Source organism: Arvicola amphibius, chromosome 2 (assembly GCF_903992535.2).
Source record: "Arvicola amphibius chromosome 2, mArvAmp1.2, whole genome shotgun sequence".
Classification (NCBI taxonomy): Eukaryota; Metazoa; Chordata; class Mammalia; order Rodentia; family Cricetidae; genus Arvicola; species Arvicola amphibius.
Window position 1 is genome coordinate 149981919 of NC_052048.2, and position 19427 is coordinate 150001345.

The window sequence follows — 19427 nt, forward strand, 5'->3', positions numbered from 1 at the left end:
ATCACGAGGAATACAGTCTGTGCTGGGACGGAATCACACTGGGTTGGGGGACCTGGGACACTCCTGCCTAATACAGGAGCTCTTCAGACTTCAGATTCAACGCTTCCTACAACAGCTGAGGAAACTGGGGAGTGACCTATTCAATCCACAGAACCACGATGACACACAGTGGACCCACCAGAGCTGCTGCTCAGGTCCAGGCTGTGCTCTCTCTCCAATCCCCCGCTGGGACCAGGAACAGAGAGCACACAGAAGTTTGTTAGCACTAGTTGCCAGCATTACTTTATTTGGAATATGCTAATGCCACAGGCCGGAGGCGGGTAAGTGGGCACGGAAGGAGGTGAGGAGTGCACATAGCCCCATGGTCACAAGAGAGACGGCAGTGGATGTGTCCAGTGGAGCCTGTCAGTGCTTGGAGAAATCACCACCTGCAGAGAGAATTTTGAGATGGGCTCGTAAGAGGCAGCATGCTCAGGTGGGACAAAATGGGACAGGGCAGAGGATGGTGAGCTAGAGCTGCCTGAAGGCAGTGCAGGGGGAAACCAGTTCTTCCATGCCCTCCACCTAGGCTGTGTTGTCCTTCCCCTGAGTCTCCACATTTGACGTGACCTCAGTTAGTACACATCAGGCATGCAACTTAACCAGGTACTTCATCTGCATACCCCTCCAGAGTCCTCCCAGCAAGCCCGTGTACATGTGTACACGTCAGAGCTGTTTACGGGATGGGTCATGAGTACCGACCTCAACAGAAGACTGAGATTTGAATCAGCTACAATCTACCGCAAACACCAAGTTTATGTGTAATTGGAAAGGGAATAAGCACAATGGGGAGGGGGGTCAGAATAGACTGGTAAAGCCAAGGTAGAATGGGACCATAGACTGTGCATGTTCCTAAGGCCTCCCCTTCTTAGGGAGAATTCTGACCGAGTCCCCCTCCCTGTCCAGCCAGACCAACCCTGGCAGGCACTGCACTGGCAGCTGTGAATCATTGGCAACACCACTGGCTCTGCATGGCCGTCGGGGCAGTGAAGGTTCAGGATCCGCACGGGGCTGTCAGGATCTAGACGGTAGCTACAGCAGTCGCACTGGCTCTGCAGGTAGGGTTCCTGGCCAAGAGAAGCTGGTTGAGTGGGTAGGGAGCCAAATGGAGTATTCTTCCCATCCCTTGGTCTTTCCCTGCCAGGGGAGGGGCCAAGTTCTAATTGTCCTGGTCTCCCGAGGTAGTCTGGGGGTAGGAAGCATCTCCCCCAGCCCTCTTCTTCAAGAAGCCCACTTTCTTCACTCCATCCCCAGTGCATCTGAACATCCAATAAATGAACGCATCCGGGTAGGGATGCGGCTTAGACCCTAAGGGGCTTCAAGCCTATATGGAAAAGGGCTAGTCATACACGAGACTTCTAACAAACCCTAAGTGCACAGATGGATCCTAAACACTCTGGGCTGCCCGTCCAGAGCTACCCTCCTGCCCCCAGAACAGTGACTTAATTTATATAAGTTTATAATTCTTGATTTATAGTTTATAATTCTTTCAGACATTCATACAGTTCAAGTTCAAAAATGACAAAGGTTATTATCTCTGAACTCTGTTCCTGTTTTCTTTCTTTATTCATGTTTTATAAGTTCCAAATGTGTTTGGGGAAAGCATTCTCAGAAGGGGCAGGAGCACTCGGGATAGGAGCACCCAGGTTAGGAGCACTCAGGACAGCAGCAGCACAACACAGAATTAAGGGGTAGCATTTTGGGAGCCAGAGAGAGAGAGAGAGAGAGAGAGAGAGAGAGAGAGAGACCATTGTCTTTCAGCACAGCTAACCCATCCGCGTGGAAGCAGAAGGTAATGGCTCAGGATCAGATGTGAGGTGCTGGCAGCCAGGAGCCAGGTCTCCATTCAAAGGGAACCAATGGCCTGAGTTACAATCCTCCAGGTTGGAAACTAAGTGTGTGTGTGTGTGTGTGTGTGTGTGTGTGTGTGTGTGTGTGTGTGTAGGGGGAGGGGTCAGAGAGTGAAGCAGGGTCCAGGGAGAGCAAGCAGAGAGATTCTGGGCTTAGGCAGGTATAGACCTCACAGGAAAAGTCTGGGTGAGCCTATCTGTAAAAAGCCAGCCCTCCTGATGTGCGCATGATGGGTCTGGCATCAGTCACTTTCCCTTCCCAAGACTTTTTTGTGGGTATCTCAACTTATTGGCTTAGAGGAACACAGTGGTCTGGGAGGTATACTCTGGGCATGTAAGTATCCCGCCACCCTGGAGAAGGGCCCTGACACTCCATAGCCCCAGTTCCGTCAGCTTTGTGAGAATGGACTGTGTTCCTCACATTCTCTGGGTTTCTCTCAGGACCTCATTGGGTGCCGAGCCCTTGGGCACTGGCTGATCTGCCCGGTGGATCTGTAAGGCAGCCCGCAGCTCACCTCAGTCATGACGTTAGTGCTGGACCTGCAGTGTCCACTACAGTAGCTCACTTCTACCTGATCCAGGTGACAGGGACCCTTGGTGAGGTTTCTGAGCTCTGTGAGCAGCTGGCAGGAGGCTGGTTCCTCCTCTAGAGGTGAAGGGGTAGCTTCAAGACAGAGGAAGAAGCCATGACTGAGGGGCCTTTAGGCAAAAGACATGTTAGGGCAGATCCTGGGATGAGGGAGCCACTCTGATCCCCATGCAGGCAAGCCTGGGGAAGATGGGCACATGGCAGGGTGGGTGTGAGATCGTGAGGCAGAAAGGTTCAGACCAGAGAAAGGCATTATACAGGTACCCATACCCTGCACACCCAGAGTGTGCTGTTGACAGATGGGACAACAGCTCCCTGGCTTCTGTACCATCACTTCACCCTACAGAGAGCCATTTACAATCTACTCAGGGGGACATCCCATCACCCCACACTGCCTGTCCAGAAACCCTAAAACCAGCCATAGAGGGAAGGCTATAGGGCCACAGGGTACCTGAGCACAGGTGAGGCCTGGACAGTGTCGAGTGCAGATGCTTTTCCCACGGAGGCAGTGGCAGCTCTCACAGGCCTCCTGCCATTCAGATCCAGGCTGCAGGCGGGGGAAAGCTCTGATTGGTGTCTCCTGGATTTTCTTCCTTTTTTTCTTTTTTAAGATTTTATTTTTATTTTTAATCTCTGTGTGTGCGTGTGCATGCCTCTCTCTCTCTCTCTCTCTCTCTCTCTCTCTCTCTCTCTCTCGTGTGTGTGTGTGTGTGAAGTGCTTGTGGAGACCAGAAGAGGGCATTGGGGGCCCCTGGAACTTAAGTTACAGGTGGTTGTGAGCCACCAGACGTGAATGCTGGGAACCAGACTCACACCTCTGCAAGAGCAGTATAGTCCTTACTCTTTGAGCCGTCTCTCCAGCCTTCTGGAGTTCCATGAATTCTAAATCTAAATCCAGCCTAGGAGTTCCAGCCAGCGTACTGGCCCAGAACTGGAGTCTGGCTGGGAAAACTCAATGTAGGAGGGCCAGTTGGGTCCTAAGAGTGCAGAGCCTGTGTGCTACTGCGGGGTTGGGAGTAGGCAACCAAACGAAGTACAGCTACAGATCAGTAGATGGGGAACCCTGGACAAGAAAAGCAGCTGGTATCTCACCAAGTGGGGACTCCCATGGTGCCAGCATTCGCAATGGTCTTCGAGGACGCAGACACCTGTCTGGCTGCGGAAGTGCCCCGGCTGACACACACAGCCTGGAGCCTGTGCTTCGGTGCAGTTGCTCCCAGCCAGTGTTGTGTTCATTTCTGGGCATGTCTTTTCGCAAGGGCCCAGCTCCCCTGGGGCCACGTGCTGCCATATTTCCCCAGGAGGGCAGCCTGTAGGAAGACCATTCGCCTGCTGTCTGTGTCAGCTCTGGATCCAGCCTAGATCTCCCGCCTCCTCAGGTGGTACCTTACCCATGCTGCCTCCTGGCACCAGCAGCCCTCCATCAGCCATGCCCTCTGACCCTCTCAAACACTGGCCCAGACAGATCTCACCCTCTAACCACTCCTATCCACCTTACCTCTGTCACATCCTAAAGGTGTGGCCCTCTCGCCAGAAACCCAGGGACAGCCTCCTGCTTTTATTTGCTCTGAGGGCTGGCCCACCTTCATTCGGCAGCCAGGCTGGGTGCTTTGGAACTTGCCAAGCCGGGGTCTGAATCCAGAGATCCCAGTGTGTCAAAGGTGGGCGACTGTAGTTTCCCATGCCAGACTCCACTTTTTCACTCACCCTGCTGAACCTCAACTTCCACATCAGCAGGAAGTTCTCTTTAATTTCCTGGCCTCACTCACACACCCTGGCTCAGCGCGTACACACTGACTACCACTATGAGTGGGAAAAGACGCATAGGATGCTTGGGGATTGCAGAGTGGGGAGTGCTGGGCCTCAGGCAGGGAAGGGGTCTCTGTGGACCAGAAGCAAGCATTTCATGAAACAAGTAGCTTAGCTTGGGCTGTAGGCAGGGCCCTCATCCCTGAGCAGAGTCTTGGCTTTGGAGAGGCAAGGATAGCCCTGTCTCACCCTGACAGTCGATGAGGGAGCAGATGAAGGCTCCGCCTTGACAGGTGCTAAGAAGACAGAAGCATCTGCTCAGCTGTTTAAGTCCCTCCTTCCCACCCCAATCTCAACAACCCCGCCCTCCGCCCAAGCTCTGGGCCCTCACCAGTGTGTGCAGTTCCTGGTGAGCACAGTCCCTGGGGGCAGCTCCCAGGCCTGCTCTTCCAAGGGTAGGGTGAGGCCCCAGGGCAGGGAGAGCTGAGAGCAGGGGCAGGCAGCAGGGGTGATGCACGTGCCATTGTGTAGCAGCTGAGGTGGAGAGGCTCAGTCAGGCTTGGTTCCAACCCCATGCCTCCCAACTGCCTCTCCTCTCCCCACCACCCCAGAACCCAGAATCCAGAATCCAGTGGCCTGACTCACCTGCCCCACAGGACAACTACAGCCAAGCTGGCAGGGTTCCCGCACACAGATGGTTCCAGGCTGCAGGTGGGAGCAGAGGCTCGGGCAAGTGGCACAGGTACTGAGCACCTGGCCCGGCGGACACTCTGGGAAACACACACAGCGGGAGGGCAGCAGGAGGGGCACTTGCAGGTTATGGATAACCTCTTCCACCCAAAGATGGAGGGCTATGCCACTCAGGGCACTCACCAGGGCAGGCTGGCAGGTTACACTCTTGCCATTGCTGCATGTCCAGGGTCTGGCATGGTGCACCCTCAGGACGCTTCTCACAGCTCCTGTGGCGTACCATGGTGCCCCCACCACAGGCAGCTGAACACTCACTCCAGGCTGACCAAGGTCCTAGGACTGGACACTTGAGGTATGGACACACCAGTGATCCATTCATACATGTGCTGTGGACAGGGTGTGCACCAAGGGCTCAGGCCCCCAAGTCATGATGAACAGCTTCCTTTCTCCAGCAGTGCCCACAGCCTTGACCTGCCTCATGTCACCCACCCAAAGACCTTGGCCTGGTTTGGCAGAATGGCAACATACCAGTTACGGCAGTCCAGCTGGACCACCTGCATGGGGGCCAGCTCCCATGAGCCGTTGGCACTGGGCAGGCCACAGCGGCAAGACGAGATGGGCACACAGTGTCCATCCTGCACCAACTGACCAGGGGGACATCGGCAGCCTGAGAGGGGTAAGCAAGATTCAGTGCTTTAAAAAGACTTGAAAATAAAAGGATGATTTACTATTAGGGAGGAAGAAGGGGGCCAGGGAAGAATGAAGAGAATTTAGGGAGAAAATAGTGAAAGTATAGTATACACGTGTATGAAAATGTGACCCATTATCTTGTACAATTAATACTTACTAATAAAGGTGTGCTAAAATTTAGTGCTTGGGACACGGTTTACATAATGGGTCCCTCCAGGAGCCAGACTGGGTTCACAGCCTGCTCTCACCCTCTGGCCATCAATGGGAGACACCTCTGTGTTCCTCTACACAGCAGTTTGTTTTGAGATAGGGTCCTGTCCTTGAACTCACAATGTACCCCAGGATAACCTTGAACTCACAGAAATCCTCAGGCTCTCAAATGCTGGGATTTACAAAGGTATGCCACCACAGCAGGCAACCCAGTAGGTTTTGATAGAGCCACTAAGAAGGACTCAAAGTGACTGCTGAAAGTGACCCCAACAGTGTATTTTCTTGCCGTGTCGCCCCCGCCACTGTGGTGAAGAGGGCCTGGACACACCAGATTTCCCAGGCCAGGCTACGGCATGGCCATCTACCTGGGCTGCAGGGTCCCTGTAGACACTGGACTCCATCCCAGAGGTCGGCACAACTGCGAGGGCACTGGTTGGCACAGCCAAGGGTAAACACGGTGTCCCGGGTCTCACAGCTCTCCCCTGGAGTCCAGTAGTAAAAGTCTGTATTGGGAGCACTCTTGCCCATCCTGCCCCCCAGCAGACTCTCTCTTCCACTGTTTACCATCAGGGCAGAGCCACCAATCCCTCTCGGGCTATTTCCAATGCCCCAGTCTCTGCTCCCTTCCGATGCTGGGATATTGGTTACCTGAGCAAGATCCTATATTGCAGCTTTCCGTTTGAGCCCATGGCCCACGGCAGTCTCCTCCAGAGCTATCTCTTGCCTCTCTCCAGCGCAGTTTGACTCCTCCACTGCAGGGCACTTGGCAGGGGCTCCAAGGTCCCCAAGGACCCCATTGGCAAGTGTCTGGGGAAGGAAAAATCAAAACAGAACTCAGTGCCTTAGGCTACCTGCCTCAGGTATCCACCCCAGGCTTTGTCTCTTCCCCTTCCTGGAAACATGCCCTGAGGCCTTCAGGTTTCTTTTTTCTTTTCTTTTCTTTTTTCTTTTTTTTTAAAACACGTCTCAAATCCAGCAGGCCCCAGAGGCAAGCAGAAAGGTTAGCAGGTTGCCTCACTCCTGACAACAGAAATGAACCTATGGCTAGCCCCATTCGAACACACCCCCACACCCCCCACACCCCACCCCCCCTAGCATGCCAGACCCATCCTGCCTGCTGGCCTATTTCCCTCCTTTACCATTACAGGCTCCAGGGTCAGGGCAGAGGCGTTGCTGGCTGAGGGGTACAGTGCAAAGTGCAGGGTCTCCTGCCCAGGGCCTCCCGGTCTCAGGGTCCAAGCAGAGGCGGTGCCGGTATTGCTCTGAAGCCAGCAGAGTGACTGGGGTTGGAGGTAGGCCTGATGTGTTCAGATGCCAGTGCCCCTCCAGGGCAGTCCTGGAGGCAGGGGCCAAGGCACTCTGGGGCAGGCAGGGCCCACAAGGTGACCACTCCGACCATCCAGTCAGAGGCAGGAGACCTAGATGGGCAAAGGGTTTGTGCTGGTCTCGGGGACTTTTCAGCTCAGAGAGCCCAGTGGGTGGGCAGGAAAAGCTCAGGGTCATGATCAGAAGGGGTAGTAAATGGGAAAGACTAAGAAAGATGTCGGGCAGGGCAGGATACTATTTGTCTAGGACTGTCCTGCCTTTAACAACTCAAGCTCCCTGCCCCGAAGCACCCCAGCGCTGGGCTAACAGGGACAGTTCTCTGAAGGCCGAGATTACCTTCACACCCTTGGCTGGAGCACTGCAGCTCTCCACTCTGGCATTCACTGCGGGAAGGAGCACACCAGGGTTGGCTTTGGGGTACAGCCAAGCATGGCTCAGCAGCTCAAGGGCTGGGTGCTCTGGCTCAGGATGAGCAATCCGTAAAGTTGGGGACTTGGGGTCACTTGATCTCAGGTTGGAATGGCCCAAACATGTTCAGCCTGGCCTCTGCTGGGTCAGGATGCCCTTGTCCACTCTACTTCTGGCTTCTGCCCACCCACTTCTATTACTCACCATTCCTTACAGCCTAACTGCAGGTGGGCCCCAGGAGCCAGGGTCACCCTAGCTCCCTCTTCTGAAATATGCCAGCAGTTACACTGCTCTGGGAGAATGCAGCCCCCAGCCTGCTCCAGCAGACCCTGTACAGAAGGAAAAGGAAGAATAGTTCGGGATTGTGAAGGGACCACTGTCACCTACGTGCCCTGTACCATGCTGGCTTCCAGCAGTGCACATGTGGGTTGCTGAACCCATGTGTGGGGTGTTGCCAAGGTAGGGAGGGGTTACAGGCACGGAAAAGATGTGGTCCCTATGGGCGTCCTGGAGAGGGGAGCCAGGGGAGCTGAGCAGAGCATTCCCTTCTTGAGTGTCTTACCAACTTCCAGAGCTCACCTTGGGACAGTAGCAGCCAGGCTGGCAAGGCGGCAAGTCCTGGCAAAGCTGATGGCTCAGATGTGTGGCACAGAGCCCTGCACAGGGGGAGCCACAAGGCTGGAACTCAAAGGGAGGTGGGCAGCTGTCCTCTAAGGGAAGAAGGAAGGATGAGGTCCCTTGGTGATAGTACAAGACTGCTGTTCTGCTGCCTGCCGAGAAAGGCTGATGCCCCCAACCCTTCCACCTGGCTCCTGCTCAGCTCATGCACCTCCAGGAAGGATTAGGAATGGCTGGGCCTCAAGATCCAGGACGGATTGTGTGAGTCAGGATTATGGGATTGGCAGGTGGGGGCACAAAGGGATGAGATGAGGGACGGCTTCAACAGAAGCCAGGCAAGATACACTGCCTCTGAGCCTTCTGAATTCGAGAGGATAGAAACGGTGGGGCTAGGAGCTTTCAAATGGGAAACCACAGTGAGACGATTATAAGGGGTGTGGCTAGTGGGTGGGACAGAGCAAGAGCGACTGTGTGCCCAGGGCAAGGGTCAGTGCGAACCCTGGCCACTTGCACTGTGGTCTTGTGGGCAGTGGGTCTATATGAGGTACCTGCCACCACCCCCATTCAGCTCCTTGACCTCTCAGCCCTGGGCCCTACCTGAGCAGTTGCCAATGGTGCATGGCCGGAAGTGGCCATCCAGACGTGTGCAGGGGGCACCCCCAACAGTCCGGCCAGGTGCTGGCCCCTGGTGTCGGTAACGCTGCTGCACCGGGACCTTACAGGAGCAGCGTGTCCAGCTGCTCCAGTCACTCCATATGCAGTCCTCTAGAGATGGGCAGGGATGTAGGCTGGCGGCTTCCAGAGCATCCATCGTGCCCACACCCATCCCTGCCCTAGCTGGAAAGGCCCCACTGGGTGGATTCCCTCAAAGAAAATAAAGAAGGCACATGGCAAACGGCTCTGAAGAGCACAAAGCAAAACATTGTGTGGTAGATATAGATATAGGGGCATTTCAGAGAAATAGTCTTGCAAACGCTCATTCCCTGAATTTTCCAGAGAAAGAAAGCAGGAGAGCAACTCACCCTGGCAGGGCCCTGGGTAGCAGGCCTGAGTGTCCAGGTGTGAGAATGTGTCATTACACATGGAGTCCTCTTTGGTCAGTAAGCAGGGACAGAACCCAGAGCGGGAGGCCAGGCCTGTGCCGCAGCTACGGGAACAGGGTCCCCACGGTCCCCAGGAGCAGGTCTCTAGGAGCTGTAGACACAGCTGCTGCCCACAATGCTGGGTCTGGGTATCTGGGCCTTGGCAAGGCAGGCTCCCAAGCTGAGGAGCTGACACTACGCAGGATCGAGTACGGACCTGGCTTCCACCTCCACAGGAGACAGAGCAGAGGGACCAGGAGGACCATGATGTCCAGCCCCCAGGCACTGTAGGGGGCACAGGTGAGGTTAGAATAGCAAGTGGGGGTTATGAAGACCCAGACCCAGAGGTTACGTTGAGATCCTTGTGGCACAGAGGGGGCATTGTGTGTGTGTTGGGGGAACACAGGACATTGGAGAGATGGCCTGCAAGACAGTAAAGGGGATGCTGAGGTGATGGACGTGATGGAGCCCAAACCTGCACAGTCAGTGTCTCTGCAGATCACTCCCTCTGGGGTGCAGGAACTAGAAAAGAGCTTGGATTCAGGGTTCTGCTATCCAGCAGGAAAGTGGGTCACCCTTCTCTGACCTGTGCTTACCACTGCTGGCACTCTCCCTGTAGCCAGCTGTCCCCCAGAGCACGAGGGTGGGCTTCATGTAGGCACAGGGGAGGGCAGGGGGCCTCAGGGCAAGACTGGCTCTGGGACTGCTCCTTTTGACACTCCAGGGCCCATGAGCCTGACGTGGAGGACCTGGTCAGGACCAGGGGCAGAGGCGGGAAAAGACACAGTGAATACCCTATATGATCCTTCTGAATTCAGGGGCAAAGTCCAGAGTGAGCATGGAGGTGACTAAGGAGAGGCCTAAGTGACCAGCACAGACTGGGTCAGGGCACAGGATGGAGCAAAGTCGCTGATGAAAGCAGGAACTACCCAGGAATAAGATCAGAGAGACGGACATGCTAGGCAGGAGGCCCTAGTCACCCAGCTCCACACCTGAAGCGACTCTGCTGCCCTCGAGGTCCACATGAGTGGCTGCAGGAACTCCAGGAAGACCAGTGGCTCCAGGCACAGTGTGCAGGAGGTGGACAGGGCTGAGCAGTGCAGGAGAGTTGCCCAGCCTGACAGGAGCAGTTGTTGCAGGCATCCTGATGTTGGCTCCCTGGGGCCCAGCTGTGGCCCTGGGCATCCGTGCATTCACAGTGCCCAACTGGCACACAGCCACCATCCTGCTCGAGAAACCCTGTGGGAAGTCAGTGGGTTGGTGCTGGTATCTAAACCAAACCTGCTTTCCCACAGAGCTACCCTAAGGAACCAGAAGGATCTCGGGCATGTACCTTCAGGGCAGCGACAGCCCGGCTGGCAGGCCTGGTTTTCCTTACACGTGACTCCCTCCTGCAGGTCTGAGCAGCTGTTGGGGCAGCGGTTGGCACAGTTCACTATCTCCATCCCTGCCGGACAGCCTTCCTCTGAGGACGGGAAGCCCAGTGTCAAGAACACCTGGGTGCCCCAAGACGCTTCTCTTCCTTATCAGTAACTCTTAGAGACCCCAATGTCTCCCCTTTCCCCTATATTGGCATGAGCTGAAACATTAGGGGCTTGGTAAAGCCCTGGAGTTAGGCTAGTCTAAGTGCGTGGAGAGTTCCTCTCCCCTCCAGTAGGTTCTCAGAGCCTAGTAGTAACTCTTCGTGGAGCTAGATTAAACTGTCCATCTCAGAAGCTAGCATTCCCACCTAGGGGCTTACAGCCCTGGTCTGAAGCGAGGCAGTGTGCAGCATGAATGGGGAGCTCCTGACAGAGGAGAGCTGAGGTAGGACTCTGAGGGCTGGGAGCATTGGAAGGAAGGAAGGGCTGAAACTCAAAAAGGAACTGGGAAGGGCTCAATTATAGTCTCTGGTTCAGTTTCCATAGAAAGACTCACATATACCCTTGACACCACACTGTAAGCTCTCAGAAACTTTGCCTGGGCTTGATGGTTCTCCAGCAGCTAAGAGAACAAACAAGGCTAAGAAGATGTCCCAGGAATGAGTCAGGTAGGTAGCCTCAGCCACAAAGGACCCAGATACACATAGGATGTCCCTGACTCAGATCCAGTCATCCCTTCCCTGAATATCTTGGTTTCCCTAAGTAGCAAGCAAAGTAGCAGTCAGTCTCCTGCATCCCATGGGTATAGTGGGAGTGAAGTTAGTGGTGAGGCTGGAGAGCTTTGCAGAAATAAGCTCAGTAGGCAAAGTGGCCAACGTCGTACCACAAGGCATGGAATTGCAGGACCGGACATGGTGCCTCTCCCCAACACAGGATGCTCCCCCATTCTTGGGTGGTGGGCTTGAGCAGCTCCTGCTTCTCCGGGATCGGCCCCCTCCACAGCTGCGGTCACACCAGGACCAGGGGCTCCAGCGGGACCAGCCCCCAGGCACTGTTAAGAGAATAGTTCCATCAGGTTTGGCTCCAGCAGAAGGTCCCACATATCCCATGAGCCAGGACAGACTGGCCTGATCAGGAAATGCACACCATCAGATTCTCACAGTTAGGGTCAGGGAAGAGCTTGAAGTTACTCTTCGTCCCCAGCTCCCCTCACCTGGACAGGCACGCAGGTTGCAGAAGCGGTGCTCCTGGTATGCAGTCAGGATGTCAGGGCACCAGTATCCACCAGGCCCAGGGGGATGATAGGCTCGTAGGCGGCGCTGCTGGCCCACCCCACAGCTGCGGGAGCAAGGCTCCCATCGGGCCCAAGATGTCCAGGAGCAGTTCTCTGACCCACACCCAGGGCCAGGGCACAGGGGCAGAGCTGCAAGGTGAAAAAGATCTAAAACCAGCAGAACCTTCCCCAGGTGCTCTTTCCTGCCCCAAGCTCTCTCCTTCCTTCCCATGTTCTTCTTCCTCTCTCAGTCTCTCCTTCCTGCCTAAGTCTCTCCTTCCTGCCCCAAGCTCTCTCTTTCCTTCCTTCCTTCCTTCCTTCCTTCCTTCCTTCCTTCCTTCCTTCCTTCCTTCCTTCCTTCCCCAGTCTCTCCTTCCTAAACCAAGCTCTTTCCTTCCTGCCCCAGGCTCTCCTTCCCACCCCAAGCTCTCTACTTCCTTCCCCAGTTCAAGTTTAGACTTCCTCACCTGGGCCTAGGCAACCTCACCCATACTTCAGGGCTCCTGTTCTGAATCCGATACTGATGGGTGTGTGGTTTGGGCAACTGAATCTATGTGTCTTGTTCCCATAGGGGACAGAAATCCCTGGCTCGTGGGGCTGCTGAGGAATGGGGAACAACCCCACAGAGAGTGTTTTGCCCACACACACATGCATAAGGACGGAGGGGCCTGATAGACTTGGCAGAGCTCAGAGCAGTCTCTGGGGCTAGTGAAGTGAACAGAAGACCTAGTGTCAGAGACTGATGTGAGATTAGATTAGATCGTTAGATTACTCTAGGGAAATTGGATATTGCAGTCCAGGTTTAGGTTTGGAGGAGTCGTTTGAAGGCTGTGATTAGAGCCCTAAGGTTGAGCCTCAGAATCATACCTGTACACGAGGGTAGGTTGCAGGGACGTTCCTGTAAGGAGTTCCCCACAGTACAGTTGCCCAAGCAGAGGCGTGTGCGGCTGCGCCAAGTAGGGTGAGCAGGGTCTGTGCAGCTGTGGGAACAGGGAGACCATGGTGACCATGGGCCCCAACCGCCTGTGGGAAGAAGGGGAGAAGAAACAGGGGGTGTACTTTCCAATTAGTCAGCCAGGGCTTCGGCCCCTTCAGGAAGTGAGGATGGGGAGGGAAGAGGTCTGGGGCTCCTTCTTCCCAAAGAAAGGCCATACTGGAGGGGTGCTGGGAGACTTGGGCTACCTGCAAGGCCTGTCACTGGCTCCAATGTGGCCCCTGCAGTCCCTGTGGAAAAGGAGACCCTGTTTAGAAGAGTTTCAGTGCCTGCGATGTACCCTGCCAGCACTGCACACACACAGTGTAGCACATCTTGCAAGATCTCAAAAAAGAGCTGGCTGGAGACCCAAACAAAAGTCTAAAGCTATTGGGTAAGAGGAAGGAAAATCCAGAGACACCAGCAGGGATAAACAGGGACAGAAGAGGACAAGGGCAGGCTGAGCCACTACTTGGCCCTGCAGGTATCTGCTTAGCTTCCTTTTATTTCCCGTACCGGGGCATTCCGGGCTGAAGCAGTACTCTAGATCCTGAAGGGGCCCATGGCAACTCAGTCTGCCAGGAACAAGTGTGGGAGGCACACATTGGCGGGTTCGGGTGCGGGTCCCCAGCCCGCCACAGGGACGAGAGCACGGGCTCCACATGCTCCAGGGACCAAAGCTGTCATTGACCCTGGAGCATTCTTCCATTGAGCAAGACAGCTTCCCATGGACACAGGAGCTGGAGAAAGCACAAACAAGAGGGGGGTGGGGCCAAGTGAACAAGGAGGCACAGCCAGGCAAAGGAAGAGGGCAGATCCTAGGGTCCCTATCCTCACCCTAGAATCCCTCCTTTAGTTCCTCTCCCACCTTTCAACCCAGTCCCCACCCTGGAGGGTCCCTTACCAATTTCCACAGACTGTTTGAAGCATCTGGCCTGGGTATAGCTCATCTCCAGGTGCAAGGGGCTGGCTCTCACCTCCCAGGAGGGCTGGGTAGGTCCCAGGGGCAGTACTGGCCACTCCCAGTTCCTGCAGCAGCAAGGCTGTGAGCACACAGGGGCATTCCTGCATGGGCATAGAGAAGGAGACAGTGAAATCTCCCAGGAGGCTTCCTACTGGGAACCCCTGTAGAGCCTCTGATGAGATTTGGGGAAAGAGAGGGAATGGGAACATGAGGGAGGACCCATTTTCCTGGTGCACACAGGATTGAGAGCCTGCAGGCTGTGAACCTGGGCTGAGAGTCAGCCATATTTCTGTACAGACCAGCTAGATGGACACAAGCAGGCATTGGCAGAGACTCCAAGAAGACAGGACTTGGTTAGGCAGAGAGAGCCCTGGTGGGAAGCAGAGGGGTCTGGATGCCCCCATGTGAGTCCAGCGCTGCTGTTCAATGTCCTCCTGGACTTGGAGTAGCCTTTCCTCCCTGAGGCTGTCATCATTTCTTAGTTGAGAAAATGGGGCTAAGAAACATCTCAGGTTCTGGCAGAGGCCACCAGGGTTAGGAATGAAATCCTGAGCACCTGATGGTAACTTTCTGCCATCTGTCCCCACAGCTAGAGACAGGGTGAAGGTGTGGGGTCCTTTCCCCTTTGGGCCAAGGCAGGGAAGAGAGGGGCAATGATGATCTATAGCCCCGAGATAGAGAATGGGGCTGCGGGGCCATGTGTTATGGGCAGTTATGGGGACCCAAAAGGAAACTGCCCTTTATTGCCAGGAAGACTGAATGCCACAACCAGAGGGGCACAGAGCAGCGTGAGATCATGGTGGCCTCAAAAGTCTTGTCGGTGTCCTTGAGCTGGGAGATCAGCTGGTAATGGGTACAAGCCCAGGTGCTGTCCCTAGAAAGCAGGTGGCCCCTGGGGAACTAAGGACACCCTGGGAAGCTGCCTCACCTCCACCTCCTTTTTTGTGCCCCTAATCTGCCACCCTGGATATCAAAGGCCTCTCAGGTTTGAGTGCTAGTTAAGGTCACATGACAAAAGGGACCGTCTAAGGCCACAGACTCCTTGGGGACAACAAGGGCCCAGCCTCAGGCTCTTGCCCAGCTGAGTTCTCACCTGGACACAGGCCAAGCGATGCTGAAAGGTGCCCTCAGGACAGTGGCACCCTTCCTCACAGTTCTCAGAGAAGCAGGCCACCTGGCCCATAAGGTGAGCACAAGAGAAGGGGCACCCCTCGCTGGGCTGGCATTCACGGTAGAGTCGGCCCACTGGGCAGCCTGTCTCTGAGACAACACTGGAATCAGCGCCCTGTCTGATCCACTGTCTTCACTGCCTACCTCTGTGCCCACCTCTTCTGTGACCTGACAGTCAGTGTTCAGCCCCTCAGCAGTGTCCTTCCCCAAAGGCTCCCCCATAATCTGACTGTTTCCTCCTTTACTTGTTCATTACTAGCAAGGGAAGAACATGATGGAGGGCAGAGAGCAGACTCTACAGGCACTCAGATTCAGGGTCAAGGGACCTGATGGGACTCAAGGTTAGGGGATTATTGAGTAGCAGCTAACTGGGCTCACCTCTGCAAACCTGGTTGTGACAAGTCCGGCTCTGTCGAGCCAGCCCAGGACACGGGGGTCGGGCGCAGTGCCTAGAGCGGAGCTGCTCCCCTCCCCCACAGGAGACACTGCATTTCTCCCAGGGTCCCCAGGAGCTCCACATCCCAGGACCAGGGCAGCTGGGCACCTCGTGGCATTGCAGGATGCCTGCCACACAGGTGCTGGGGATGAGGAAAGGGATTTCAGTGACAAGGCCTGGTCCATTTCCCCGAGGGTACCCATTGCTCCGCTCCACAGCTCACTCCCAATCTGCTTACCAATTGTCACAGGGTCCAGTTACCACCTCTCCAGGTTCCAGGCTCTCCCAGGAGCTGAGCGTGGACCCTACTGACCGGCTCTGGTTCTCTGGGATCCCTGAAGACCACAGGAGTAAGGGTGGATCCTCTAGACAGCACAGCAGCCTTCACCTCCCCCCACATGCTATACTCCTGTATTTAGCATCCCATTAACAGCACCCATGTCCTGGAGGAAGGTGCTGGAAGCTCTCTAACCTGCACTAGCCCAGGATGTGGGAAATGCAGGGCTTCTAGTTCCCAACCTGTAGAGATGCAGAACCAGGCAGACTGGTGCTGCAGCTCAATGGGCTGCTGGGGGAAGACAGTGGCAGGGGGAGCGCAAGGAAGGTGCTACTGACCCATGGCCCTAGGCTGAAAGTGGCAGTGACAGTCAACGGGGAGCACACACAGCCCGTCCTGGGAGAGTTGACCCGGGGGACACCCGCAGCCAGACTGGCAGCCTGCTGAGCCTGGCAGGCACGTACTGCCAAGGGACAGGTCCTGGCAGGAGTGAGGACAGGGCTGCCCACAGGGTAAGAGCTCCTGGCCTCCTCCACAGTCTAGGAAGAAAGTAAGAAAGTTAGTATTAAGAATCTTCCCCATGGACTGGAGAGATGGCTCAGTGGTTAAGAGCATTGTCTGCTCTTCCAAAGGTCCTGAGTTCAATTCCCAGCAACTACATGGTGGTCTGGTGCCCTCTTCTGGCCTGCAGGCATACATGTAGACAGAATATTGTATACATAATATGTAAATAAATATTTTTTAAAAAAGAAGCTTTCCCAGGGATAAGAGCCTCTTGTCATGCCCACATGCGACCTGACAGCTCACCCAGAACCATGAGCACATAGCTTGGGGCTGCCCTTTGAATGGTTCTCTGCAGAAACACATGGTTATCAGCGCCAGCGTTTTTCTAGACCTACAAAGGACTCACTCTGGTCTCATCCCCAAAGCTTTCACCTGTGCACAGGGTGGAATTGTCTCGACAAGGGCGACTCTGCTGGTGGCCCCCAGGACAAGGCCTGCCTCCGTCAGAGGTGGGAGGATGGCTGCACACCCGGCTTCGAAGCGACCGCCCCAGGCATTTGTCACAGGGAGACCATGGCCCCCAAGGGCTCCAAGCTCCATCCGCTGCACCAAGGAGACAGAATCATCTGTCTTGGAAGACCCAGGAGGCCTTAGGTCATCAGGGTCAGAACATATATTTCAGACTTCTGGGACAAGGGCACAGGCCTCATGGGCACATCACACCTGGGCATGCAGTAGGATTAGGGCAGGCCTCCCTTTGATGCTGCATTCCCATCTCCCCTGCCTCCTCAGGGCATGGAGCACCCCCATGCTGGGGAGCAGGGCAGATGCAGGCCCTAGAGCGGGTCCTTGTTTGGCCCCTGCAGGGCTGAGAGCAAGCTGTCCACTCCGACCATGGGCACCAGCCTCCAGGCACTGTGAAGGGTAGGGTAGGCATTGGATGTAGCTGATGCAATCCTGAGACCACTCTCCTTACACCCCTAATCCTAACCCCCTCCCCACCCGGTAAGCCAGCACACACCTTGGCAGGGCAGGTCTGTGCAGTTAAGCCTCCCCTCCATGCAGGTGCTGGGCAAGAGCAGAGCCAGAAGAAAAGACGGCAATTCAGAATGGACTAGGTCTCCCACATACTCATCTGCCTACCTCTTCCTTCCTCTCATCCTTACACTTTCATAGTGTATTCTGTGCCCTTCTTCCTACTCTCATACGCTTTAGAAGCCTGCCTGTCCCATCAGCTGGCACGCTGTACTGCAGAATGACTGTAGGCAACCCTCAAGTTAAGTGAGGGCAGGCAGCAGGAACAGGCACCTTATCTGTGGCTTGTCTAGCTCAGCTTCTCTGCTCCCAGAAACAAATGCTCAGCCCTGAGCAGGCACATGGAGCTGGCTGCCTCAGTTTCCCCTCCTGTTAGACAGGTGTCATGGGCCTGCTCTGCATCTTCTCCAGGACAGCGGATCTCTAGGGCACTGTCTGAGCCCCCAGAGCTTAGATGCACAGACATCGGGAGAGACATGCGGCCTCCCATCCCAGCCATACAGCATGGCTCCTCACCAGTGGTTACAGCCATCAGGCCTTGCCAGCCGAGTGCCTGGATGGTGGCGTGTCCCTGCCAGCAGGTCCAGGCAGCTGCAGTGACTGGGTTGCACGCAGATGGTCCCGTCCGCACTGAGTACCTTGCCCAGAGGACAGTAACAGCCTGGCTGGCAGTGCCACACACAGTGCTGGGGGGAGGGACACAGAGCAAGCAGGGGTAACAGCCTGAGGTGGGGAGTTAGGAAGAACCCGGACCAAGCTGGAAGTGTAGTGGGTGGGTGTGGTGGTTAATCTTGATTGCTAACCCGATGGGATTTAGAATCACCATGGAAATAAAGAGACACACCCTAAATGTGAGTGGTGGCATTCCATGGGTTGGGGTCTTGGGCTGAGTAAGACAGGAGCAGCCGCATTACTCTGAGTCCTGACTGTGAATGTGATGTGACCAGCTGCCTTGGGCTCTTGACTCTATGCCTCCCCCAAAGCGCTGGAGTCCCCCCTCCTTTCTCAAGTTACCTTTGTCCAGTATTTCATCCCTACAATGACTAGGGAGCCCCGTGAGAATGAAGGGTGCCCGGAGGTTGAGAAAAGTGTGACCGTACAATTAGTTTCTCTTTAAAGAGCTGATGAAGGGCAGGAAGGGAACCAGCATGCCACTGAGTTCCCTGCCACAGAGAAGGGGAGGGTGGGGAGGAGGCCTACAGATTAAACCCTCGGCTCTTAAGGAATATGTCTGGAAGCCAGTGGTCTGCCAACGTGAAACCCAGTTCTTAGGGACTGCAGACTCAGTGTGGGGCTTGCTGTGATGGTCTGGCAGCCGAGGCATGCCCAGACCTCCCTAACACTCAGGGAGCAGCCGCCTCAAAAAGCTGGCTGGAAGGGACGCTGTGTGGGAAAGAGCTGGGGACAGGCCTTGTCCATGGTGACCTGCAGTGACTGAGCATATTCTCGCACTCCTTTCTCCTCCCTTACCTGCCTGGAGCCATCGCTGGCCTCCTGTCTATATTTGACTCTCCATACTCAGACCTCAAATCTCCATCCTCATCTTCAGAGCTCCCACCATGCCCATCTTTAATTCATGTCTATCCTTCTACCCCCAAAATGCAGGATCATGGATTCAGAGACCTTGCCTGTGTTTGCCCCATCTGTGTCTACAGTGTTTGCTGAATAGGTGCTTAGAAAACACGCGCACGCGCGCGCACACACACACACACACACACACACACACACACACACAAGCTCTGCGTTTATGGCACTTAAGATGATACAGTGGGACGACTCCCCCTCCCACATGTTTGTGCTGTGTTTGCAATAGCATTTTAATTTAGAAACATTGGCTGTACGGATGCCAAGGGCTGCTGGATATGGCTGGCTCTCTCATCAACAGAGGGAGCAAGCCTGCATTTCTGTAACCTAAAATCCAGGAACTCACCCGTGCCCACCAGGTTTTCTGCCCAGTACCAGGCAAGAGGCCATGGGCCCAAAGCCATACCCTTGCTTCCAATAAGGTGATCCGATCCTCTGGTCAGAGCCAAAGGTCAGGTAGGGGTAACACAGGGGCCCAAACTCACCACAAGGTCATCACAGGAGCGGGGACAGGGAGGGCCACAGGGGCTGTACTCTGCCCCTTCAATGGTGCTGCAGTTGGTCTCTGGGGGACAGAATGGGCTGAGGTAGGTTGGAGC

The 19427-nt window shown here is 55.3% G+C and overlaps 1 protein-coding gene across 1 annotated transcript in view; it reads right to left on the reverse strand.

Annotated features, from left to right (window-relative positions):
* Nucleotides 1-296: 296 nt before the first annotated feature.
* The window catches only part of LOC119806355 (SCO-spondin), a 52398-nt gene continuing 33267 nt past the window's right edge, over nt 297-19427 (reverse strand). Inside the window, exons 66-103 of the mRNA XM_038318031.1 lie at nt 19314-19393; nt 17761-17930; nt 17231-17277; nt 16933-17124; nt 16642-16812; nt 16044-16244; nt 15667-15763; nt 15371-15570; nt 14916-15082; nt 13763-13923; nt 13375-13598; nt 13068-13109; nt 12753-12908; nt 11826-12035; nt 11496-11663; nt 10585-10716; nt 10244-10490; nt 9848-10000; nt 9727-9773; nt 9192-9536; nt 8767-8934; nt 8131-8261; nt 7756-7880; nt 7480-7526; nt 6957-7235; nt 6466-6624; nt 6183-6299; nt 5446-5584; nt 5101-5303; nt 4873-4997; nt 4619-4761; nt 4477-4523; nt 3571-3788; nt 2930-3025; nt 2749-2818; nt 2405-2553; nt 956-1106; nt 297-428 (exon numbers count right to left, since the gene is read on the reverse strand). Coding sequence (XP_038173959.1) covers nt 406-428; nt 956-1106; nt 2405-2553; nt 2749-2818; nt 2930-3025; nt 3571-3788; nt 4477-4523; nt 4619-4761; nt 4873-4997; nt 5101-5303; nt 5446-5584; nt 6183-6299; nt 6466-6624; nt 6957-7235; nt 7480-7526; nt 7756-7880; nt 8131-8261; nt 8767-8934; nt 9192-9536; nt 9727-9773; nt 9848-10000; nt 10244-10490; nt 10585-10716; nt 11496-11663; nt 11826-12035; nt 12753-12908; nt 13068-13109; nt 13375-13598; nt 13763-13923; nt 14916-15082; nt 15371-15570; nt 15667-15763; nt 16044-16244; nt 16642-16812; nt 16933-17124; nt 17231-17277; nt 17761-17930; nt 19314-19393 — 5600 coding nt within the window. The 3' untranslated portion in view covers nt 297-405. The remainder of the gene's footprint in view (nt 429-955; nt 1107-2404; nt 2554-2748; nt 2819-2929; nt 3026-3570; nt 3789-4476; nt 4524-4618; nt 4762-4872; nt 4998-5100; nt 5304-5445; nt 5585-6182; nt 6300-6465; nt 6625-6956; nt 7236-7479; nt 7527-7755; nt 7881-8130; nt 8262-8766; nt 8935-9191; nt 9537-9726; nt 9774-9847; nt 10001-10243; nt 10491-10584; nt 10717-11495; nt 11664-11825; nt 12036-12752; nt 12909-13067; nt 13110-13374; nt 13599-13762; nt 13924-14915; nt 15083-15370; nt 15571-15666; nt 15764-16043; nt 16245-16641; nt 16813-16932; nt 17125-17230; nt 17278-17760; nt 17931-19313; nt 19394-19427) is intronic.